At 36.1% G+C, this 26,501-nt stretch overlaps 1 protein-coding gene across 8 annotated transcripts in view; it reads left to right on the forward strand.

The window, feature by feature from the left end:
• CEP128 (centrosomal protein 128) overlaps positions 1-26,501 on the forward strand; it is a 144,170-nt gene that overhangs the window by 45,385 nt on the left and 72,284 nt on the right. For all 8 annotated transcript variants that reach the window (XR_012650704.1, XM_075030041.1, XM_075030042.1 and 5 more), the window contains 5 exons: positions 8,429-8,779; positions 12,903-13,553; positions 17,502-17,666; positions 22,279-22,455; positions 25,737-25,796. Coding sequence is in view for 7 of the 8 variants with exons in the window: in XM_075030041.1 (XP_074886142.1) it covers positions 8,429-8,779; positions 12,903-13,553; positions 17,502-17,666; positions 22,279-22,455; positions 25,737-25,796 (1,404 nt within the window). In the remaining variant the exon portion in view is untranslated. The remainder of the gene's footprint in view (positions 1-8,428; positions 8,780-12,902; positions 13,554-17,501; positions 17,667-22,278; positions 22,456-25,736; positions 25,797-26,501) is intronic.

Below are 26,501 nucleotides of genomic sequence, written 5' to 3' on the forward strand. Positions count from 1 at the left end.
AAATGTTCATAAAATTTTAAGGAATGTTGCACTGAATACACTATGTGTTGTTTTCTATACCTAGAATGAATTTTGTTTTGCAGTTTGTGGTGATGTCATTTTTAAATTGGGTGTTGAAAATGCAGGTCAAAAGTATGTTATGTGTAGTCAAGCTAACGTGAGTTACTAGAACGGTGGCTGATTCACATGTTTAGTGCCTGTGGTAAGTAGTTTATACTTCAGATAAACAACTAGGCTCTAACTTGAAAATGTCGGCCTCTTTCTCTGCTTCCAGTTTCTTATGAAAGTTGAAAGCTAGATTACATATTGAGATGTTGGATATGTAGAAAACTAGATGAACAACTGTTTTACTTGGGGCAAATGTTGCGTCTGTTTTTGAGTTTGTTAATCACCTCTGTTCTGTGTCATCTCTAGCCAGATCCTGTCAATTGAAATGTCTGTGGTGCTGTTGCAGTCTGAGGGCTGATAAACTTTAATCGGTTTTGAAAAGAATACTTCCATTCAGATCTCTAGAGCATTAATATGCTGTACCCCAGGATTTAGTAACTAATCTTAATGAATTTTTTTCATTGCTCCACAAACATAATTCTGTTTTATAAAAATCTTCAGATATTAAAACCAGGAGGAGAGTATTTGATGTTATGTTGGTGGTGAATCAGTTGACATAAGTATTCTAATACCTTTCCCTTGATTTTGTTAGCAGTGGAACTATGAAAATGCAGCAATAAAATTAATCAGGTTAGAAAAATTGAGACCCAGAATTGTCTTGTGTAAAGACTGAGAAGAGACAACATACCAGAATCAGGATTTTTCTATTGTAACTGCAATGCAAAACATGTTAACAATTGCTCTACATATATGTACAATACATTTTAACAATAAACTATTCTGAATATCCTGGGTTGCTTCTGTCAGGAGAACCTCCATGTCACACAATATTGTCATAGAATCATAGAATGGTTCAGGTTGGAAGGGACCTTTAAAGACCACCTAGTTCCAATCCCCCTGCCATGGGCAGAAACACCTTCTGCTAGACCAGGTTGCTCAAAGCCCCATACAACCTGGCCTCAAACACTTCCAGGGATGGGGCATTCACAACCTCTCTGGGCAACCTGTTCCAGTGCTTTACTACCCTCACAGTGAAGAACTTCTTCCTTACATCTAATCTAAATCTACCCTCTTTCAGTTTAAAGCCATTACCCCTTGTCCTATCACTACGTGCCTTTGTAAAAAGTCCCTCTCCAGCTTTCTTGTAAGCCCCGTTTAGGTACTAGAAGGCTGCTGTAACATCTCCCCGGAGCCTTCTCTTCTCCAGGTTGAAGAATCCCAACTTTCTCAGCCTTCTCCATGTCCTGGGTAACCAGGGACAGAGATTACCTTCCAGAGAGGGCTCATATCTTCCCTAGTCTTCCTTGTATCACCAATGGATCTATGGAAGCTTTTTGTGTTGCCTTTGACATCCCTGGCCAGGTTTAATTCTATCAGGGCTTTAGCTTTCCTAACCTGATCCCTGGCTCCTTGGACAATTTCTCTGTATTCCTCCCAGGCTACCTGTCCTTGCTTCCACTGTCTGTAGGCTTCCTTTTTGTGTTTGAGTTTGTCCAGGAGCTCCTTGTTCATCCATACAGGCCTCCTGGCATTTTTGCCTGACTTCCTCCTTGTTGGGATACATTGCTCCTGAGCTTGCAGGAGGTGATCCTTGAATATTAACCAGCTTTCTTGGGCCCCTCTTCCCTCCAGAGCTGTACCCCATGGTACTCTACCAAGCAGATCCCTGAAGAGGCCAAAGTCTGCTCTCCTGAAGTCCAGGGTAGAGAGCTTGCTCTGCGCCCTCATTGCTGCCCTAAGGATCTTCTACTCCACCGTTTCATGGTCACTGCAGCCAAGGCTGCCCTTGAGCTTCACATTCCCCACCAGCCCCTCCTTTTTGGCGAGAACAACGTCCAGCATAGCACCTCTCCTCGTTGGGTCCTCCATCACTTGGAGAAGGAAGTTATCACCCACGCATTCCAGGAGCCTCCTGGATTGCTTATGCCCTGCCATGTTGTCCCTCCCCCAGATATCGGGGTGGTTGAAGTCCCCTATGACAACCAGGGCTTGTGAATGCGAGGCTGTACCTATCTGTCTGTAGAGGGCCTCATCTGCTCAGTCTTCCTGGTCGGGTGGCCTGTAGCAGACCCCACTATAATGTCACATGTCCCTGCCCTCTCTTTAATCCTGACCCATAAGCTCTCAGTCGGCTCCTCATCCATCCCCAGGCAGAGCTCCATGCACTCCAGCTGGTCATTGACATAGACCAGCTCCTCATCTCCCCTGCCTGTCCTTCCTAATGAGCCTATATCTTTCCATTCCAACACTCCAGTCATAGGAGCCATCCCACCACGTCTCCATGATGCCAATAAAATCGTAGCCCTGCAGGCGTGTGCACTTCTTTAACTCCGCTGGTACGTTCTTCATGTTACATCTATTTGCATAGAAGCATTTAAGTTGGTTCCCTGATGAAGCTGACTTACTGGCTGGAGTGGCTGGAATTCCTTCGTGCTGCTCTTCAGGTGCTCTCTTGCTGACCTGGGATCCTTCTCCAGGCTCTGGGCATCTATTGTTGGCACTGGCATCAAACAGGTAGGAGTGGGATGGACTGAGGTTCCCCTCCCCCGTCAACTTTAGTTTAAAGCCCTCTTCACCAGCTTAGCAAGCCTATGGCCAAAGATGCTCTTCCCCTTTTCTGACAGATGGACCCCATCAGCTCCCAGTAGACCAGGCTTCTCAAAGCAAGTCCCATCGTCTAAGTAGCCAAAACCCTGGCTGTGGCACCAGTCATGTAACCATTTGTTGATTCACTAGATTCGACTGGCCCTTTCAAACCCCTTCCCCTTTGACTAGGATGATTGATGAAAAAACTACCTGTGCTCCAGAGTCCCTTACTGCCACTGCCAGGGCTCTGTAATCCTTCTTGATACTCCTCAGACTGCTCCTGGCTGTATCACTGGTGCCCATGTGAAACAACAGCAGTGGATAATAGTCAGCAGACTGTATGAGGCTTGGTAGTCTCTTGGTAACATCTCTGATAATGAGCCCCTGGTAAGCAGCACACCTCTCTAGAGAGTGTGTCAGGTCATGCTTCTATTGCATCCAGAGCACTGAGTTCTCTGGGTGACTGACCTTCAGCCACCAAAGACATGAGATACTCCTTGGAATCTGGAGTCTTAATCTATAAAGCAGCATTTCTCATCTGCTTAGAAATTTTTTTGCAAGCACAGGTGCTTAGTAATTTGCTACTTGAAGGAGAAACTCAGATGTCCAAGGTATGTGATTTTTTTCTTTTTTTTTTTTTTTCCAATAAGCGCAATCTCCTGACATTGCTTGTCCTTTCTCTTAGATTATCTCACTCTTATTTACTACAGTCACAACTGAGGAGAAAATTGGGTGAATATTTAAAAAAAACCCAAACCAAACATGTCTTTATGTTCCTGTCTCATAGAAATCCTTAAAATATTTACATTCTGAATTACCTAGAGGAGTAATTCCAAGATAGGAGTGTGAAAATTGGCGTATTTTCTGCAAGGTAAGTAAGCATCACTCTGCCAAATTCTCCTGCTATAGTAAAAGGGCAGCCTGAAAGGCTCAGGAGACAGCAGCTCTGGTGGAACCCCTGTTAATAATGTACACCGACATGGTTGTGAAATTGAGCTCGTTGTCCAGGCTTCAGTAATACAGAATTGAAGAGGATATTTTCAGACATGTTCCATTGGACATGGGCCTGCTGACAACTTTAAGTACTAATTTTAAACGTGTTCCCAAAACAAAGATGGAGACTGAGATCTGTGATAATTCCAATTTCTCTACCACTAACAGGGCGCTCGGCACTGTAAATCTAAACAGACCTGGGAGCTGGATTAAGGTATAGTCTGTGGTAAAGACTGATGTTTCTCTTTGACCAGTTCCTTCAAATCCCACAACTCTGGAGGCTGAAAGTGAACTTAGGTTTGTTGTGTTAGGTTTTTCATTTATTTTTCTTTTAGTGGCACTTTCTTTATCTTCTGTATGCTATGGCATCCTAATGAGGGCAACTCCTTTCCCATAAGTAACACAGCATTTCACCCTCAATGCTAATGAAAAAACCAAAAACCCAACCTCCCAAATAAACCAACAAAAAAATCATGAAAACCCTGTGGTACAACACTTGATTATAATACCAGAATAGGTTCTCACAGTGTGTGACCCAGCCCCTATCCAAGTTTCAGCCTGTGCTGAACTTGTATTCAGTAGTGCTCTGGCCACAGCTGCAGTAGAATGTGCATACAAACAGCTTTGCAAAGGAAACAGTCAAGCTATGTGCCTTACATTAATGATAACATTTTATGATGTATTTTCTGCATGCATATTTAATGCCCTTTGCAACTGAGATTCTGTGGTTGAGAGGAAGATGAAGACTAAAAGACTGAAGGGAAACTGAGGATTGAGACTCCTACAGATGTGTGTATACAAATGATATAAAACATGATGGGGAAATAGGGGTGCCTACTTATTCCAGGTGTTGTTATTTTAATATTCAAGACTGATCATATATGCATCCATAGTAGGATGCAGGTGTAAACTTTCTATGCAAGATACTTTGTTATTTTAAGAGAAAATAGGTGGCTTTCAAGACTGAGGGTCTTCACACACTTATGAACAATAGGCACGTGATATATACTTTATTAAAATTTTATGTATTAAATCTAGTGTTTTTGAAAATATGCTAAGATTGAAAAATGTGATGCTATGCATCTAGCTCAATTATCAGTTACTTTTAGTTGTAAATATTGTTTAGAAAGCTTAAGTTTATAAGATCATCATTACGAAATGAAACCACGAGGTCATACTTTCACAGCCCACCACTGCCAAGTACAATGTTCTTCCAATGAGAACAATAATTTGCATAATTATTTCTTACTATCAAAACAATCTTAATTATCATAAAATCAAAATTAGGCATTAAAAATATATAGTAGTGTAACTTGCTTAATGGATCTTTGTGTTGTATTAACTATTTACTATCTGCTGATAGTACAGTTCCAGAAAAGCTAGTAATCAGTCGTTTCCTGAGCAGTGTTTGTCTGAAAGGGATATTGTGTTTAGCAAGGTATGCTCTACTAACCCTGTTGATTGTTATTTCCAATCATTAAGTGAAAACTGTGTCCTTTAAGATGGCTCTGATGGTCTCTAGATGTTCATTATTGTAAAGGGTTGAAATCAACCACAATGTTGACATGTGTGCAGGCAGGTAATGACAAATGACAAAGAGATTACTTGCCAGTAACTGTTCTGTTAGAAATGTTATTTTTAAAATTGTAAACAGTCATCCTACTTTTTTTACAGAAGGCTTAGAAATTGTGATTGTGTGTTGGGATTTTCCAAGGAACTAAAAGGCAGGAGCATAATCTTTGTTTTTTATAAACACTTAAGCTCTGTACATGGACAGTGAGGTTTGAGGTGTGCTCTTACAGATACTGAAGCAAAAAAACCCTCTAACAAATAGTGCTTGTGTATGTCTGTTCCCCTCGTGTGAATGTATGTATATGCCATACCTGTAAAGATGCTTTCTTCTTTCTGGGAAACCTGTTTCTGTATGTGTATAGATGATAAATGTGATTTCATATCAGACTTTTCACTTTCTTATTTTTATGACAGCCCATATCTGAAAAGTTGCCGATTTAATGTTTTAAATACCAGTAGGGCAAGCCCTTATAGATCAGACAGAACTTTGACAACTGCATACATGTTAACATACAGATACACATATGTTTATTGCATGTCAAATAAGAGTTCAAAAGTACAGGTCAGTACATTTGGACCCCTGTATTATATTATAAAAACAAAGTGTGGAGACCCACTGTTTCTCTATCCCCTTGCTTTACAGGGAAGGCTGCATGAAATGTTGATATGCTGTGCTGCTGTTTTGCAGCTGACTTCAACTGTCTTGAGGCTGTGCTCACTTAACTCTTCTAAGAAAAGTGCAAACTATTTGCAGAGATCTATCCTATTTTCACAAATTATAAAAATAAAACATTAAAATTTATATTTATATTGGTACATCCATGTCAAAGTTCATTTTTCCTCCTCATGCAAATAGCTCATGTTGATAAATTAGTTGTGCTTCAAGGTAAACATCTAAACCAAATGTTCCCATTTTTTTCATTTTACTGTAAATCAATAAATCGGAGATTAAGATTTGCTTCTACACAGTGAAATGAATGTTTACAATTAATTGAACATTGTTTTCTGTGTTTAAGCTTAGACTCATATTTCATTAAAAAGTCTGTGTGAACTGTAGTTGTATTAACGAAGTGTGTTCTCTGGGGGAATTATGCATAAATAACTATTTTTTAATGATGCAGAGTTGAATAGTACATCAGTTTAGGCTGACATCCTCTATGGTGTCTCCAGAAAGACATGAAATGGGAAGTGACAATAGCGTGTATAATCACGTGACTTTGAAGAAATGATGACCCATTTTAGAAAATCTGTGGAAAGGAAAATGTAACATCTGACTATATTTTATCAGGCTATTTTTAACTTCTGCTACATTCAGAATTTAAATCTTTACCTTTAAAGAAGTATTGTAATATCGGTTTTCATTTGACATTAAGCTCATTTTGATAAGATTTTGCTAGTTGTAGCTTGTCAGGTTTTTTTGTTTGGTTGTTTTGTCTTATGAATCAAGACTTTTTACAAGGTTAGGCCTGGTCGTTTTGCCTGATGATCTTGAAAATGCCTGTTTAAATAATAGTGAAGCAGAATACATGCAGGTTTTTTCTAACTTATAGAACTGTAAATCTAGAAGGACATTCCTGTTTTCATTTTGCCACCCATGTAAGATTTACTCCCAACTATTCCGTAATGTGTTTACCTATTGTTTTATTAACTGTATCTCAGTTGTGTCTAAAGCAGGAATATTCATCCTACAGGTGAGCAACTGATTGTTCAGTGGATAATACTACTTCTGTTTTGCATCATGGGTACGAGTAGTAAGTTGGACTGATTGATCTTGTCTGTAGCATCAGTCGTTTCCTGTCTGTATTTTCTGGCAGTACCACAGTCTGTCACATGCAAGAGTGCACATGCAGTCTTCTTTCCAGGACAGCAAATGCTATCCTGAAAAGACTAGTACAATTTATTGTCTCCCAGGAGGTAATGGCCAGATTTGGAGGGGAAAAAAACCCTACCAAAACCCCCACAAAATAAAACCCAACAAACCCAAGCCACACCCGTCCCCTTTGTGCACCACCCCCCCCCACCCCGAGCCCTTGTTGTAGGACCTTTATTTAAATAGTCATTCTATGTGCATCTGCACCACTTACTCTTTCCTAGGCAAAGTATTTTTCCCTTCTGAATTGCACCCTGTTTGTTTCAGACTACATGTCCAATTTGTTTCAGTTGTTCTAAAATCTAATTCTCTTCTCTAAAGTATTTCCATCCCTTGAAGCTTGATAATATCTTTGACTGACTGTAGAACAGGCCTACTGGATTAATCTAAGTCATTAATGAAAATACTGAATGGTATGAAAGCAGTCTAAATAGACCGGAAATACAGAACACTAATGTGAAATTCTACGTGATGATCTTAATAAAATTCATTTGTGCTCGTGAAGCTTCAATAACTGGTTTCTGGCTATGCCCTTGCAGAAGGTATATGGAGAACATTTTTCCTGACTTGCTTCTGAAACTGTCCTGAGAAATATAATCAGATTTGAGACAGGCAATGCTTGTTGTTCTTAAAAGGTGCGGTTTCAATTTCATTCAGTATTGAAAGGGCAGCTAACGTTGGCTCTAATATGCTCGCTAAATTTTCAAACATCTTTGCACTTTGTTCTAGAAACTTCTATCAAGCTGCTGTATTCTCCTTTTATTCATCAGTGCTTTCCAAAATACCCTTATTTAGCATGTTGCTTCTGTAAAAGCAACCAGCATAAAACTGAGTAACAATTAGCTCATATACTATAGATTACTTTTGTTGTGGTAAATGCTCTTCTTTCCTTGCCAATTTTCTTTTTCACCTCATCTGTTTATATTCATCTCCTTACATCTTACTATTTGCTTTATTCTGTATTTGACTAGTGTGTCACATATGAGGATCCTGGTCAATGATTCCTTCTCAAACTTAAAATATAAAAATAACAAGAACAACCAGAAGAGGAACAAATGCAGAAAGTAGAATACGGGATAGAGTAACCATATATTTTACATCTTGTGTTGAAATTCTTTACCATTGCAGAGGGGGAGATTCCGTGGGCTAACAGGGCTTTCCCTGCTAGTCAAGGAGATCTTTTATGCATTCCTATTTTAGATAGAAATGTGATTTAATAGCACTGTATGTTGTTTGATAAGGTTTCGTGTTGTGTATCTTTAGAGTTGGAGTTTTCATATTTTGCTATGATGATTTCAGGTGTTAACATCTGACCTGGAAAACAGGGAGAAGCAGCAGGAAAAAATGCTGGACCAGCTAAAGGAGATACAGAATTGCTACAAGGCTTGTGAGAATGAACGTAGACAAACTGAACTCCAGTCTGCTGAGTTAGCTCAACAGGTTGAAGAGAGTACCAAGGAAGCAGAACGGTACCTCACTGAATTCAAGCATTCAGAGGCACTCAGGCTGGAGATTGAGAAAAAAAGAGAAGATTTGAAGGTGAGAGCACAGGACACCATCCGCCAATGGAAGTTGAAATGTAAGAAACTAGATCGTGAGGTGGAAAAACAAAATGAAACTATAAACCAACTGATGGACAAGAATAGTCAGGTAAGATTGACTGGGGGGACAGTTTGTACCCTTTCCATTTTTTTTTAGAAATGAAGGTAAGGAGTTTGTTTATGCAAGCTGTGACTTAAACCACTTTCCACCTTAAGTTCTGGACCAAGTTTTTGTGGTGAACTACAAAACAGCTAATAGGTGGCAATATTTTTTAGCTATTGCCCAGTTCCACATTCCCTTCTTTATCCAATATTTATTTCAGTCTCTTCACTTAATCAAAGTTTTCTTCTTGTAAAGAAGAAAGTTTCTCTATTAATGTAGATTTTACTTTATCTTTTCAGTTAACAATTAACTTAATTTAGCTTATTTTTAGTTAATTTTTAAAGAATTAATGTGATGTTATTTTTTGTAAAAACTTTATCACATTAAGTAATAACCCATGTTCAGGTTATGCATTGTCTCATGTAGTGGACAGTGGTCACATCTTTGAAAGTAGGTGTTTACTTTCACCACGTATGTCAGATTGCTAGCAGACCATAATGCTATATGGACTTTGGTACAACCAGTGTATTTTTAATTCCATTCTGTATTTAAGCTTTTCTCAGACTCTGGGTTATGTAATGACATCTTTTATTGCCAATAAAGACTACAGGTTCTGAAATATCATAAGGACTGCAGTTCAGTTTGGATTTGATGTTTGGAGGCAGAAAAGTAGGTATTTTTTGTTTGTTTAAGAATGCACAGAGATTTTGGCAAAATCTGGAGATTTTAGCAAAAAAGGCACTCTTACCTGCATTTGGGATGAAAATGCTGCCAACACCTGCCATGCAGGTCCTAGGTTTTTCCATTGATCTGGATAGAGAGTCTGTGTTCCTTGTATTTTTGTAACTTTTTTTCTTAATGCTTTTCATGTATGTTTTGTTTCAGCCTTTTTCTTATACTTTTCAGAACTTTTTATTTGAAAAAATCAAATTGAAAATTGATCATGTAACATTCCTGGGCTTTTCATTTGTCTTTGTTCAGTATGGTAGAGCACTTATTCCTCTCTTTTCCTCCTGTATAGTTTCTCAGGAAAAAACATTGGGGTTTTTTTGGTTTTTTGGGTTGTTTTTTTTTGACTTAGCAGAATTCCTTGACTTTTTCTAGTCCTGACACTGCTTTAAAGACAAGCACTCACATCAATGCTAATGCTGATCATCCTGTCTTGGAATAGTAGTAGAAACCATCATTCTATTTGTAATGAGTCTGTGGGTCTTTGTATTTTCCGGTGGCTGGGTCAAAAGGTGCCTGCTCCTATGGTGGCTGGTATAGTGCTAAGCTTCATGCTGTGAGCTTTTATCTTAGCTTACATGCTCTGCTGGTACAGACTATCATATTGTATGGACTACTTTTGTTTTTATAGAGCTTCCCTCACCTCTTTTCACTTATTTTCTAGTGACATGCATCCAGTTTAAGTTACTAAATCTGATGGGCTTGGGATGGCTCCATGCCATCCTCTGCTTTGTCCTGCTCAAAGACTGTAGTTTTCAAGGGGTATATGATGTGAAGTATGGGATGTTTGTATTCATCCTGTGTTGTTCCTGATCCAATAACCTGTTCTGAGACTGGTACATGAATGTATAAGCATGGTCAAAGCACAGGAGAAGCCACGATTGGGGTAATACTGAGTTGAAATTAATAAACTCCAGCAGATCTAAGATGTGATTCCTGGGGTTGCTGTTTCTCTCCTGAACTCCCTAGTATATTCCTTATTTTTTTTATTATTATTTGCTGTATCCATGTTCCAACAATTCATTCCATAGTAATCTTATTGTATTGGTTAACCCTAGCAGTTGTCTGGGGAAATAAGTTTCACAAACATTTTAAGAAGTTTGTCATCTCTTGCCTAGGTAAATGAAGGTGTAAAGAAAGGAAGAAAAACCTGAATCATTTAGAAATCATATGTGTCTCTCATAATAGACAAATGAGAAGCAAAAAGTAGAGGAGAGAGTGTTGTGAGTAACAAGCAGGAGGAGCCCTAAAAGGCTCTGAAATCACTTCATTTAAACACGTGGACAGGTCTTTGTAATGGCAATTGATAGTGCTGTCCACATTGACGTTTTCTTTGTTACATAAGACTCCTTGACAAGGATTTTACCTTTTTCTGTGTGACAAATGCATAAAAATGCTAAATGCACTCATTTTGGTTTAAGCTCCATTTAAGAAATGCTGTCAATATTCATTCTTATTTTTAAAATAGTCAGCATCTTGCCAACAAGTTTGAGGTGTCACTGAAGAAAATCTCTCTATTGGATGATATGTAATATCAAATAAACTGTGTGTTGTTGTGGAGGAGAAAAAAATACAATGTTTCATGTTCTCAATACAAAGTTGTAGACGGTTTCCATATGAGGACATAATCAGTCGAGATGCAGCATTTGTGATAAGCTTCAGGGAACTAGATGAACACAATTTAACCAGCTTTGAAATATACAGACAATTAACATCTGTGACAAAACTCTATAAAAATAAATAATAAAGAAAAAGGAGAACTGGTAGTCTGTTATCTTTGCTTTCTGTTACAGGACTTCAAAGGGTTGATGGCAAACTTTCAAAATTGGATTATAATCAAAGCTTGCAATTTTATGAGATGTTCCAAATATTTGCAGACAATGGGTGGGCTATAGAAAGATTGTTTAGGTTTCATTCTTTTGGAGTTACTGGGATAATTTGGTTAAAGTCTTGCCTGTGTGCTTATCCTTGATATTGGTTGACAGTGGAATCTCTAACCTCTTGTGTCTCTTGAAATGTATTTTCTTCTAAGTACGGATTGTAGAAAACATGCTTACACTCAAAGCAAGTTCCTTCTGTTTTGTTTGGGAGGTTTGTTTGTTTGTTTGTTTTAATTTTACTGGGTTTTTTTTAGCCAAATTATACAACTAGAATTGCAAGACAGTTTTAGGAAGGTTGAAATACAGATATTTTTCAGAAAAAAACTATAATGGCCATTACCACATATTCTTGATTTTTTAATTTTTCTAGTTTGTTTTGCATTGCTTATTTTTGATGTAATTACGAATTTTTTTATTATTTTTAATCTGCATACTGTTTACCTTAATTGTCTTTTTTGTTCTGGTTTATTTCAATTAATTTTGTTATATCTATAAGAAATGTCTACTGTTTGTGGAATTAGTGGAAATAGTCAGTAAAATGCAGGATAAAATTTATTTAAGCCAGTTTAAAGAATCAGTAGTTTATCTGATACATCAGGAAAATCTTGTGTTGTCCCTTTATCATTCTTTTTTATCCAGTAGTAGGTGTTGTGTGTGACTTATGATAGATGTACTGTAAATTCCTTCTTATTTTAAACAGAATGTTAAAAAAGTTAACTTATAACTTGAGATAAGTAAGAATTGAGAATGGTGTGTGTAACGTGAGTTTAATGAAATGTAGTATTTAGTAACAGACATGTACTCGCAGTGCAAATTTTTCCTGTCATTTAGTGCATTTTCTAAGATTTTTTTAACCTGAAATATATCAACGTTGGGGAAAAAAAAACAAACCAGCCCTTGAGCTTCTTAGGAAAACAGTGGATTTTTTATTAAATGTGGCTGATTTTTATTTTGAAGATGAAGTCTTCATTTCTTGGCTTTGATGCATGAGTGCACCAGGCTTTTAACTGCTATTCATTAGTCTACTGTGTGCAGTTTCAAAAAATAATTTAAAGTTAATATACTTCCTATGTAATATTTTAGAAAATAAGCAAAACAGGTCAGCCTATGAAATGGACCTGTAGGTAAGGTGTTTGTGACCAATAGTACTCCCTGTATTCTGCTGTGTTACTGTATTGCCTTATTTCTTCCATCTTGCTATTTGGAGGAACCAGCAAAGAAACCCATCTCAATCTGCAAAGAGGCTGAGAAAAGCAGGGGATTAACCAAAACTATCCCTGCTTAGGAGGCTAGATCACTTAAGGACAAGTATACATTTGAGATCACAAATGTTCCCTGTCTAAATTTAAAGAAACACTGAATACATTTGAACTGAGTTCATAACAAGCAAAAATTTTGTATTTTCACAGAACAAAGTGTGCTAATTGTTCATTAGACATTAGGAATGTCTAAGGACATCTTTCCAACTATTTTGTTTAATTACTTTAGGTCACACTGGATTTCTTTTTCTTCGTTCCTAGGCCCTCAAAGAAAAGGATGACCTCAGAAGTCAACTTCTCTCTGCTATACACCAGATAGAAAACCTTCAGAAAGAGCTGAATGATGTGCTTACAAAGAGAGCCCAGCAGGAAGAACTCCTCCACTGCAAAGAGGTAAAACTGAATGAAATGAAGTCTCACCAGGTATCGCTTGAAGAAGAGATCAAAGAATTTCAAGGTACTGTAAATAAATTGGAGAATGAGTTGAAAAAGCAAGTCTTTCTACAAAATCAAGTGCAAGCTGAAAAGGAAAACTTGGAGGCAGAACTTGCAACTAGTAAATTGATCCATAAAAAAGACCAGGAAAGACTCTTAGAAATGCAAGCAGATGTAAAAAACTTAAGCTCTGTACGTGTGGAACTAACAAACAGAATAGCAGAAGAGGAGAAAATCAAAAAGGAATTACATAAGAGCCTCTCGGCTCTCCAGAAACAGCAGGAATCTAAACATGAAGAGATGACTTCAGCTAACAGGAAGCTGAAGATGGAGAGAGAAGTTCACCAACAGGAGTTGGCAGATCTTAGATCAGAGTTACAAAATGTTAAAATCAAACATGAACGAAACGTCCAAGAGCTCATGAAACTCCTTAAACAAGAAAAGGATGATGCAGAGGCTCAGATTAGAATGCTAAAGGTACTTATGCTGAAGAATTCTAATGTCAGACTTTTTTTTTTTCTTCCCTATTGAGTGATGAAGGTAATAAAGCACGGGCTTTAAAACATTTAACACACATTTTATTTCAGGTCATCTTAAAAGTTTAAAGTTCAGGGTAAAAAATGTAACAGTGTTTTAATATGATTTGATCCTTTCTTCTTCAACTGTTGTTTTTACAATTATTGTCAAGGCCCTATTAAAGAACTTGCAGTATTTCAGGGATGATGCGTTTTTGTAAACGTTTAAATTGCATGATGCAGAAATACCGTCATTGTATTTGGAAACACTTTAAGAATGTGAATAGGGATAATATGTAACACTTGTTAAGATTAATTTTGATAGTTTTTTCTATTTCGAAGAGTTTTTAGACTTCATATTTTCTGTACAACTTCTCAGAAGAGTGCTATGTTCATATAGTAAATGATGAAATATGGCATTTTAGTAATGAAGAAACAAGTTAATGTCTTTAGTTTACATCATTTGCTCCTGATTCAAGGCTATTGCATTGGAAAGAAAATGAGCATTTTAGTGGCTTTAAGTGGTCTGAATAAAATTAAAAAGTTAAGTTGAAGTGGTCTAAACTGCACAATTAACTGTCAACAGTTGTATAAGCTATACATTGGACTTTTACTGAGGCAGTTTTGATTACATGGTTAAATATATATAAGTAAGATAGTAATTTGTATGTCCTAATAATAGTAATAGTTTATATATTCATATTAATGGAGGCAGTAGTTTTCCAGATACGTTGTAATTTACAACCTATTTTGAGTGCACTTCTGAAGCACTATAAATATGCTTTCCACCTCAGTCCCATCAAATTAAAAATTTGCTCATGTCAAAATTCTACCAATTTAACCATAAAAAGCTATAAAATCCTTAATCAAAGCTTAAGTGATACATGATCTACTTCATCATAAGTAATATATGCATGTTTATTTCCTTTCTCTTCTCACAAATATGCAACTAGTTAAAAAAGCATATTTTCCACATTTTTGCAGTTATGAGTGGACGTTACTTAGAAAAGGATGGTTAGTTATTTAATATATCATTCATGATATAATAATTGACAATAATTCTTAAGCACCTGTTAACTCAGAAAGCATTTAAGGAAGATAGCAATAAAAAAAATCTTGGTGGTTGTTAGTGGAAGGATCATTAAAATCAAAATATTTTGCAGTGCTTAACATTGGGGACTTAATTTGTAATGTGTCTAGCATTATTTAAATGATCTGAGCTGATTGTGACTAAGTGTTCCTCTTCTATGGAAAGGTCTGTCTTACAGTAAGGGCCTTGATATTGGTACTGATTCTTGTACATAAACAGAATATTTTAAAAATTTACTTCCTTCTTTCATTTACAGTGCCATGACTTTCCCAGAATCCTTAACATAGGTACATTTTTTTATTTTTTTTTACAGCTTTGTGTCTCTGAAACAGAGAAGAGCAGAGGGCTTGAGGGAGATGAACTTTGTAAGATATTAGGGTAGGCAACTTTTTTTAGAAGTACAGGAAATTATAATGCACAACAGTCTCTTGATTCAAGGACTGTAAGTGCCACAAAACAGATAATCATATCCATCTGTAGGAAGATCTGATGAGAACATGTCATCATGCAGGTGATTTGGCTACTTTTTGTCTGAACTCATCATTACATTGCAATTGGGTTTCACTTTTACAGACATACTTCCAAATTAAGGTAAACTTAGCATGCATTTTATCAAATTGTATTTAAACATTGTGGGTTTAGGGTAGAATTTAAGGAAATCCAACAGAAAGGGGTTTTTTACGTATTATCCCTTTTTTTTTTTTTTTTTTTTCTCTCCACACTGGTAAGTTTTTGTGCCCAGTAATCAATTTTCTTTTACAGTAGTAATCTTGACCTTATTATTCCTCAGCCTTTTCCAACCTCTGTAACTTTTGGGAAAGAATATGCATAACCCTGTCCAAAGGTTGTTAATGTTAAAGTCTTAAAAATAAAGGTCATTTGGGAGAGACATGGGGAGTAAAAGGAGACATAACACCTTTATTAAGACCCAAAGCCTTAAACTTAACTAAAGGAGGAATTTTGATGAGTTACCTTCCGGAAATCAAGGATGCAGAGCCCTGCCCTGTGTTTACAGGACCAGCTGCTGCTTATTGTGTAAAAAGAAATGACTTTTGATACTTGTTGTTCTTCCCTCTCTTGCCTCCTCTGTATGGTAATTTCTGCTTCACTGTGGTCTGGCTTTCTGTAGTGCTGCACTGGATTGAAAAATTATGAGGCAGTTAAGGATTTTTTTGGGGTAGTAGAGGAGGTACCATACGAATATTGTATGTTGAAGTAGAACTGAAGAACATAGAATTTTGTATGAGATATCAGTGTTGAGAAGGATCTTACTGTCTCAGTACTGAGATTCTGGTGCTTAAGCTTCTAATGCTGTTTCTGCTAGAACATCCTAAAGGATTCCCAACCGATGTCTCTATAATGTCTTTTTTTAACTATTTAAAATAATAAACTAGGCATAGGAAATTAGGTGGTTTGCTTAGTGGTCCCCTATCAGCTGTGTTCAGAAGCTCTGAATCTGTCCTCTAATTTTACTACATGCCCTCATTTGCTTTAAAAACATCCTTGTTCTCATAGAATAATGAAATACAAAATGTCCTCATCTGCCTGACAGCACTCTCAAGTATTAATCTTAATGTGAGATTATATAGAGATATGTATCTATATGTATAAAATCGTGTATATGTGTGTATTTCTTTCTGAACTGTTTTCTATACATATACCAAATGGGTGTAGTTCTTATTTTCCTGAAGATTAACAGATGTGGAGGATGGGTTCAATCCAGATCAATTAAATTATGGTCACATCTGCCTTGTCCATACTGGAAATTAATAAAAATTAACTTTCTCCATTGTGTCTCAAAGGTAATATAAGTGAGGAATTTGGTTCTTGGATTGTCTCCATCTGCATAGACATTATAATACAATTACCTTTAGTAGGAACTGAAAAGTTGATTTTATAAGCATATTCACAGAAAATGTTTTGGGCATTGCAGGCTTGTCTTTGCATCCATAGGTGTTTGTGGACTTACGACACCAAAGTTCTTATTTTGTACTCTGTTAGCTCTGATGTCTAAATTAACTTGTAAAACTTCTCTTCTTACCCTTCTTCCCCATAAAAGTTTAATTTATAGTGTAACTGCGAGAATAGAATTTTTGCTTTTCCTCAGGAAGTAATTTACTCTGCAGGTTTATTTTTGCGTGTAACTGCATCCCACAGTTTGTCTAATATGAAGCTGGTTTTGAGTCATATGTGTGTAATTTCCTTCATTTGTGTATTTTTTTGCATTTTCTAGATATTCCAGAGAATTTCTCAAATCTGTCAGTTTCAGTCAGTTATCTTTTCCACTGGAAGCCAATATACTTTATTCATTCACCTATTTAGGGCTTTCAAGGCCCTTAAATGTTTTCTTCATTTTTCTCTGCAATGTTTCCATGAATAGCATTAAACCCACACAATTTAGAAATTTAAAATACCAAATCTTTGCAGTTATTTCCTTGCAGATATAAGTTTAGTATTAGGTCCTGAAATTAAAAGATAGTTTTAGACTTTCTGATTCCAAATTATTCCAGTAATGGAAAAGTTACATAAATACTGGGCTTCTTAAGGTGATGCAAGCTGATGAGTATAGCAGAGCTGAAATGCAGAATCTGAGACTTCTATTTACTGCTTTTAAAACACTGTATGGTTCTACAACTCTCTGATGCATGTTTTCCATGTTTTTTCAGATAAGTGACTGCACTTGATAGAACTTAAGTGTAAAAAATTAAATAGAATTATCCTTCCATAATTGTTTTCCATGGATTTAAAACTCTACAGTCTGGGAATGTTTTAAAATAACCCATATAGTGACTTTGTAATCTATCTTCCCATTACCATCAGGTGGAACTTTTAGAAGAGAAAAGCATAGTCAAGACTCAATGTCGACAACTGGAGAAGATAAAAATTGAGTGTGATAAATTGACAGAAGAATTAACCCAAAATGAAGAAGAAAATATAAAACTCAGGCGGAAATGTGAATTTGTAAAACAAGAACTGGAGAAAAAGGTAAGCTTACATGGTTTTAACCATGATTCATCAGTCTCTCTGCTGATAAATACCTAAAATAAGTGGTGAATTACAGAAATAGATAGTAAACTTAAAATACAAAAAATACACATACATATTGAAGAATATACACAGTCATACTGTAGTACACAGTTTCTATATAAATCAAAGAAGGCAAAAGTGCTTTGGCTGAGTCATGAATTGTATCCCCACCCAAAGATTTGCTAATACTATTTAGGAGTAGAAATAGAAGTTCTGTTGCCTGCCCTATTTCTAATATAGGTAACTAACAATTGTTTAACCAAACACTTCTAAGTTTTTTCACATTTTCTTGAAGTTGTGGTGCAGTTATGAATAATTTAGAGCTAATTAGAAGTAGATAAGCAATGTAAGCATGGTAAAAGAAATTCTAAATAACTTGATGAAAATTATTTTCTGCTTGAATATTTAGAACATGGCAAGTTTTTAAGGAAGTTCACATCCTTTCTTGTACTGGCATTGTATTTCTGAAGATGGACGCTGTCTGCCAGCCATTCTTGTTGCCTAGTGTTCCGGTTATTAATATTTACTATCAGATATTAATTTGCAGTCTCACAACCTGGAGTTGTCAGCCTTTCTTTTCAAAAATCTAGTGATAAATACAGAGTTGCTGAAGAATTTTATTTTGTAACTCCTCTTTCTGCTGTCTTGAGTTCTACTTTTTTTCCATGACTGGTTCCACAGTATTGCTTTTTAATGTTTTTCTTAACATGAATGTATTTTACATTGTGCTGGTTTTATATCTTAAATTTCTCTTCCGGCAACATTGTGATTTCAGTTAAGTATTTCTGTATATTGATGAAGTTTACCTTCTCCAGTGTAAAGCACATACCTGTCAGTATTTGATTAATTCATATTAAGACAACATTGAAAATGATTGTTTCTAATCTTTGGCAAATTTGATTTCCTAGATTAAAATTCAAGAAAACAAAAAAAAATTGTGCATCTTGCAGGAAACAGCTTATAAATTTTTCATTATATCCTTGTTTTTTAAAAACTGATATTTTAGCTTCTAGCTGGAAGGTTCCTGCTCTCCTATGTCAATTTAGTAATTTCTCATCCTTGCGAAAAGAAATTTTTTGATATAGGCAGTTATATTAACATGGTACAAGAGTTTTGTTCATTCATTTCACATGGACTGATGAATACTTATCAGATAATTCTTCATTAGCTCAATAGTTTCAAACTATTTAAATACGAGAAGAGGATCGTGGTTATTGTAGATCCTTCATGGCTTTTCAGGTTTTTCAATTTAATTTTCAACCCCTATTTTTTTGTTAGAAATGAAGTGCACAACATCACTTAGATATCGAACTTAAAATCTAATGAGATTATTTTCAATCTAGGTAAAGTGGTTGTTTAGAAATGCTGTTAGCTACTTTTGTCATACTGCTTATATTTTCAGCATATACTGACTGTCTGTCAGTATGCTGCGGCCAATAGCCCTGAGAGAAAAATGTTGGGGTAGGGTTGGGTTATTTTTGAACGTATGGAATGAGAAAATCTTAAACCTAGATTTCTCTTACGTTGTTAAACTAACAGGAAGTGCTTTAAAAGCTCAATTTGTCAGACTAATAAGTAGTACCTCAAATGAAAATTCAAAATGTGTTTTTTCTAGCTTGGGATTTTAGCGCTATAAGATCTATTATTAATGAAATGTGTTTGTAGCAGTGTACATAGTCTTCTGCAGTCAGTTGTAAACTAGCTCCAGCCTTCCCTAATATTGGGGAGATAAAGTTTTTAGACTGAGATGACCTTTTATCTCTAAGCTGAAAACGAATGAAGAAGCTTTTAAGCACACAATCCTGTGGTCTCAACATTTGAAGGTAAATGCAGATGGAGAGTTCCACTTGATTGCATTAATCAGTGAACTTAAGAGAATATTTACTATTGTGGTTTTGTTGTGAATTGTCAGAAGCTGTGTTAGGATGGGGGAAACAATAATATTAACTCTTGAGAAATCTCATACTAGCTGTCATATTGTGGTATTGCAGAAGCCTGTTGTGTTACAAAATAATTATCTCTTTTCCTTTTCCACACTTTTTATACTTTTAATGTCATTCTATCCTTAGTACAAATACTAATTCAAAGAAACATAGGTATTATAGATAGCTTGGATTTTAATTTTTTTTCATGAAAGGTGAAGGGGCAGAGAATAATGGTAAAGTTTTCCGTTTCTTTTCTTTTCCTTCTGTGCACTTCTGAGTCATTAGTGACTTCATTTCTCCTGTAGGCTCTGCAAGATGAATGTTGAGGAATATTGGCACACTCAGAAAATCAAGCAGATGAAAAATAAAAAATACTGAGTTATATAGTCTCTTTTAGTCACGGTCTTTGGTAGTGAGCTTTGGCATGTGATGGACTGCATTCAGTGAGTAATGAGATGACATAGAATACTGACACCGGAAGCACATATAATGCAATCTTATTACCTTCAGAATACTGATCTAGATCAGAACTGTTATTTCAACTGCCATATGTGTAGTGCAGAAATACTGGAACCTGTGCATATTAAAAATTCTTGTGATTCCTTCCATTTGAAATAGCTACGTCTAATGCGAGTATTTTTATATGAATTAAATGAAAAAATCAGGCTGCTCATCAGGTATGGCTTTTTCACATTTGAAGGTCACCTATATTAAAAAACACCTATTTTGCTAATAGAGGTAACACCTATACATATATATGTATACAACCTCCTGAAAGGAGATTGTAGTGAGGTGGGTGTTGGTTTTTTCTCCCAAGTAGCAAGGGAAAGGACAAGAGGAAATGATCTCAAGTTGCAGCGGGGGAGGTTTGGATCGGATATTAGGAAAAATTTCTTCACCAAAAGGATTGTCAAGCATTGGAACAGGCTGCGCAAGGAAGTGGTTGAGTCATCATCGCTGGAGGTATTTAAAAGACATGTAGATGTGGTGCTGAGGGACATGGTTTAGTGGTGGACTTGGCAGTGCTAGGTTTACGGTTGGACTCGATGATTGTAAGGGTCTTTTCCAACCTAAATGATTCTATGATTCCATATGTATCCCATTCACAGAACTTGTATGTTAGAAATTGGCTAGCTCCACAGTGGTGGCTCATGAGAGCAGTGTATGAAGATTTCCAATAAATACGATTTAAACAGTTGCACTTTGTCATTGCAGAGGTCCATAACTGATAAATTTTCAAAATTGTTATTCTTGCTTTTCTCACCATTCTCAATGCACTTGCACATTGTCCTGGTTTCGGCTGGGATAGAGTTGATTGTCTTCCTAGTAGCTGGTGCAATGCTATGTTTTGAGTTCAGTATGCGAAGAATGTTGATAACACACTGATGTTTTCAGTTGTTCCTAAGTAGTGTTTAGTCTAAAGACAAGGATTTTTCAGCTTCTGATGCCCAACCAGTGAGAAAGCTGGAGGGGCACAAGAAGTTGGGAGGGGACACAGCCAGGGCACCTGACCCAAACTGGCCAAAGGGGTATTCCATACCATGGGACGTCACGTCTAACATATAAACTCGGGGGGGAGGGAGGGGGATGCAGAATCGCCGCTCAGGGACTAACTGGGTGTTGATCGGCGGGTGGTGAGCAATCACACTGTGCATCATTTGTATATTTCAATCCTTTCATTATTGCTGTTGTCATTTTATTAGTGTTATCATTATCATTATTAGTTTCTTCTTTTCTGTTTTATTAAACTGTTCTTGTCTCAACCCATGAGTTTTACTTCTTTTCCTGATTTTCTCCCCCATCCCACTGGGTGGGGGGGAAGTGAGTGAGCAGCTGCATGGTGCTTAGTTGCTGGCTGGGGTTAAACCATGACACACATACTGAAACATGCCTGTTAAAGTGTTTACCCTTTGCTGCATTACATCATCCTGATCTTAGCAGCAGACAGGTGTGAACCCATTTCACTTCTCACAAGAGTTTTGTTATATTAGTTACAATGTGTAATTCAATATATTGTATAACAAAACTGCTGCCTGGTTCAGTTTTACATGGTGACTCCATCATAAATACAAAGGAAGAGAAACTGAATTTTAAAAAGATATGTAACATATTTAATGATCTTTCTGACACTGGATGATAACATAAAATGCTTTCCTCAGCGCCAGTCACTGTCCTATGAGATATACTTTTCCCTTGAGAACACACTTTTCCTTTGAGAACACACTGAATGCCAATACAGTTTTCCTTCAGGGATCTCTTTTTGTGATGACAGAGTTTAGATGCCTGTAAGTGGTTCAGGACAAAAGAAAATATGGGGAGTATTTGTTGTGTGGGCTCTCTTTCTGCTTGTGAAAAAGAGATTTATAATAGAATGTCTGGTTTCAATTCTGAAAATAGGCTCTGTGATTGTTGCATTTGGATTTGGTAGGAGTTTCTTCTGAACTGATATACAGGAGAATAAGGAGAATCAAGAGAGGAACTTATGAGTACTATTAGATGTTATTATTTTCCATGGCAAGGAACTGAACTCAGTGCATGAGTGAGTGTAGTGTGATTATAAGATTGAAAGATACATTACTAATGATGTATGTTGTATTATTAATGCAATAATTTCTCTTTTTTTTGTTTTTCCTCTTTCACTCCAGGATAAACAGATCAGCAATGAAGAAGATCATTTGAGAAGGATGAATGAGGCCAGACTGCAGTTTAAGGATCAACTGCATCATTTAGAAATGGAACAGGAATCAATTCTTAACATGATAGGAAGTGAAATTGATGCTGCTTGTGAAATTTTTTCTCGAGACTCCATGGAGAAATTCAAAGTAATTCTAAGTTTTAAGTATGCTGCAGATTTTGTTATTTTCTTGATGAATGTTTGTAGCAGAATTTGTATGCATTGTTGTCGCCTATCGCTTAACTGGTATAGATAATTTATGGACAATGGATATTTAGCTGGTACAGATGTACATTAATAGGTATTACAGTCAGATACTATGAAGATCTGCCCATGCATTAATTGTTACTGCTTGCTTTTACCTTTTTTCTTTTTTTGTGAGAAATAGTTCTCGTTTTGTTTGCTTGTGTGAAAGACCCTTACATGAGGCAGAATTTTGAGGTAGGTTTTCCTAGGCCACCTCCTTAGATGTGAGAAGTCCCCAGGAAAGACCTAAAAGTCTTTTAAAATTGGGAAAAATAAAAGAAAGGTTTTATTAAAAATTCATTTAGGTATTTTGTTTTTTAAGTAGTGAAGTAAATGCTGGAAGTGAAGAGAGTTTATAACCTCCTGTTTCGTGGAGCAAGTCCTTGTATCCAGAAAACTGACTCCCAAGTTCCAGGAAACTTGTAGCTTGCTGTAACTCTTTTTTTGTTCACTCTTTTACTTCTTTTCCTGCAACCCTTGTCTCCCATTAGCTTTTTTCCTGAGCATTCTCATTCACTCCCCAGGGACAGAACCCTCTCTTCCTCCCTCCAGATGATTCTACACGACTAATCCTCTTAAATCGACATTGTACATAGCTGAGAATAAAGAAAACGGACAGTCCAACTCAGCTTGCCGCCTTACTCACTGGCATTATAGGTACTTACATCACAAGTACTTGACCTGGTGGCTTTTTAGCCTTAACTGTAACCCTAGAGTACACTCAGATTGCGCCTTTTTTGTCTTGCTGTTTAAACAGAGCATGCTTTCTACTCTACAGTTGGTGGTCACTTGACTGGGCTGGGCTGCTTTTGGAATAGGAATTTTTCAACATAGACACTGAAAATCCATTAAATTTTTAATATTTTTTTCTTTGGTTTATTTTCTATTTTAAGTTTATCTCCTCACCTGTTTTGTTTGAAGGTGTGTAGAGAAGTCACTTTGTTTTAGGTTTGTAGTATGGCTGTGCCTTTTTCTCCACTTACCTATGGAGCTGGGATGTTGCAGCACACAAGAATATGAGAATTCTAAGAAAATGTTGTTGACAAACAAGCTTTCTCCTCTGTACCCTTACAGATAAGTCTTTTTTTATTAAGTCCTTGTGATCTGCTATAGTTGCCAGATTCTTGATCATCGAACCATGCTTTCTTGGACTTGTTTCCCACCTCCTGCAGAGTTTTTGTCTTCTGGATAAAGTTTTGCTAATCTCTGTTTTCACATCTCTCCTTATTTATCCCGTTTAACTGTTTATCACTGGCAAACTTAAAACAGAGTTGATTCTGAATTTTTGACTAGACAGCTAATGTGAAAACAAATGCTACGCAGTTTTGTGGTGCCTGGTCCAAAGTATTTTTTTTTTAAAAAGGTAAGAAGTTTCCTTTCTTATATTGTTCCTCTGCCCAGTACTTAAGGTATTGCCAAGGTTTCTAAAAGGTTTCAGACAAGTTCTTTACTTGAAGAAGTTGCCACTGCAACTGAGGTGAGCAATGAAGAATTTAATGGATAAATACTTGTATTCAGAGAGCTTAACACCAGGCTTAATCTTCCCTGATGAAAAATGTGCTGCATTTTTTTTATAATACCACATACTGGTGTTCTAAGCAAAGAATTCCACATGTATTGTTCAGATTTATTTTTCCAATCAGTCTTTTGTTATAAGAAATCTTATGCTTGCAATAATTATACCAGTCATGTTTAAACTATGAACTGAATACTGCCTTCTTTGAATGTGGTTGCACAGAATGAGGTTTGCTGCCATGGAAGTCACAACTTTCAGCTATGCATTGCTTTGTGAATTCATGGTCAATGTGCCTACTAAAGCATTTCCTTTCACCTGTGTCATTATGTGGTGATAATTTTCATGTAAAACGTGTATACATAATTAGATGGTGCTGTTTAGGCACCTTTGGTCTCAGTGTAGTTAATAAGGCCCATATAAATACCTCTTAAAGAAATATGCTAGTGACAAAAATTATTGGCCCAGGACTAAAAGTACATAAAGACTTGCTAAATTGCAAAATGTGGTAAATTAAAAAAACACTAACTAACAAAACCCCCACAAAAACTTTAAATTGGAGAAAGGCACAATGTAGTTAATCATGAGATAGGACCACGTGATATAAAGGATGAGCTGGATGTAAGGTTAATGGTTTACTTGATTTTAAATAGGTTTCAGCTGACAGAGCTGTTTTGCGAGATTTTTTTTCTTCCCTTTGTGTATCAACTCATAAAGTCGGAAAAAAAATCCATTATCACTAACATTTAATTAGGTATATAGAAAACATGTATAGAAGTACCTTTAAAACTAGTTTAACATAGTTCAGTTTGAATGCAGAAAAAAAGACATACCACATTTTCTCATTGTATGAAGTATTAATGAAGCATTCTAGCACAAGTTTATCTTCTTTTTACCCACGTAGTGAAAATTACAATTTTCTTTTTCTGCCTATCAAATATTCAAAGCAATTACAATTTTCTTTTTCTGCCTATCAAATATTCAAAGCAAGTGATTTGTCTTTTTTCATGAAAACACTAAGACCATCATCATGGAGTATAATTTAAAGATTTTGGGGCTTTTTCCTTTTTTGCTTTTTAATAAGACATTTATCATGTTGCACATAGCATTTCTGTAGATACACTGATAACAGTTCAATGACTAACAACAAGTAGTTCCGCTGCTTCTGGTTTATGTGCAGCCACTGTTGTTCTGCAGAACAGAGGAAAAAACAGTTGAATGACTTTGATTTTAAGAAATAGTCATTTTAAAGTAGAGTCTGATTGTATTATTTGGAAATATTATGATATTTTCAAAAAAGGACATACAGATTCAAACTGAGAATATGCACCTTGATGCAGAGGTATGTTCTGGGGATGTTTGAAATGCATCTTTGTAGTGATTCTTAGGAGAAAACCACACAGATTCAGAATACAACTTACTATTGTTGCAACTTACTGAAGTCACATAGTTAAAATTTGTATCAGTGAGTTTGCATAATTTGCTTTTAAATGTGACTAATATATGGTTAAATAGTTCTATTAAACCATTTACAGATATGATTTCCAAGCTGGATTTTTAGCAAAGAATATTTATTTGATGAATTTCCAGTATGCAGGAGAGACTCTTTCTCCTTTCTGTGTCTAATTCCTATTTTTATACCTATTTGTTTCTCTCCTACTATTCCATAGGCAATATCACTTACACCAACAGTGCTGAATGATCCTCATCGCTGGTTAGCAGAAACAAAGGTAATAGTCAAATCTCCTGAAATTTTGCTGAATAAGCTAATATCCAACTTTTATAATCACTCAGTTGAAAGTATGTTTGAAAAGGCACTTAAAGAGGAAAAGGAAAAATACAAAAGCATTCCTTTGGCAATAATTCTGGTATTCCCAGACTGTTATTTCAACTGATGGAATAATTTTCCAAATTTTACTATCAACAAGAATAGCTGTCTATAGCAAAATAAATAGCAGTGCTGTTTTTACAAACAATGCATTGAAGTAACTACACTGATAGCCTTTAGATCTGGTTCAATTATTTTCAGACAAGAAAAACATGAGAACTTAGTCAGCAGGTCAAGTTTCTTTTACAGGGTTATAACAAGGCAAGAAATTATTTTAAGTAAAGCTGTTATTTGTTAAATCTAATGGATATTAGGTTGGATTCTTGGAAAATGAACCATTTTCCTTCCCACTTTGTTTGAAGCTTTTGAATCCTATAATGTGGGTGCATACATGCTTGAAACCTTCTTCAAAGTGATGACTGGTAACTTATAACCCTTGCCTTTCATTTTACAGCTTTCCTCCTGCTGCAATGTGTTTATTACACATAAACACGTTTCTTATCCAATATCTTTTAAAATGAGTAAGTTTCTCATGATCAAAGTAGATCACGAGAAACTGTAGAAGACATGCCTTTTTTTTTTTTTCCCCCTTCATGTAAAAAGGTCA

This window comes from Buteo buteo, chromosome 6, assembly GCF_964188355.1.
Source record: "Buteo buteo chromosome 6, bButBut1.hap1.1, whole genome shotgun sequence".
In the NCBI taxonomy this organism is placed as follows: domain Eukaryota; kingdom Metazoa; phylum Chordata; class Aves; order Accipitriformes; family Accipitridae; genus Buteo; species Buteo buteo.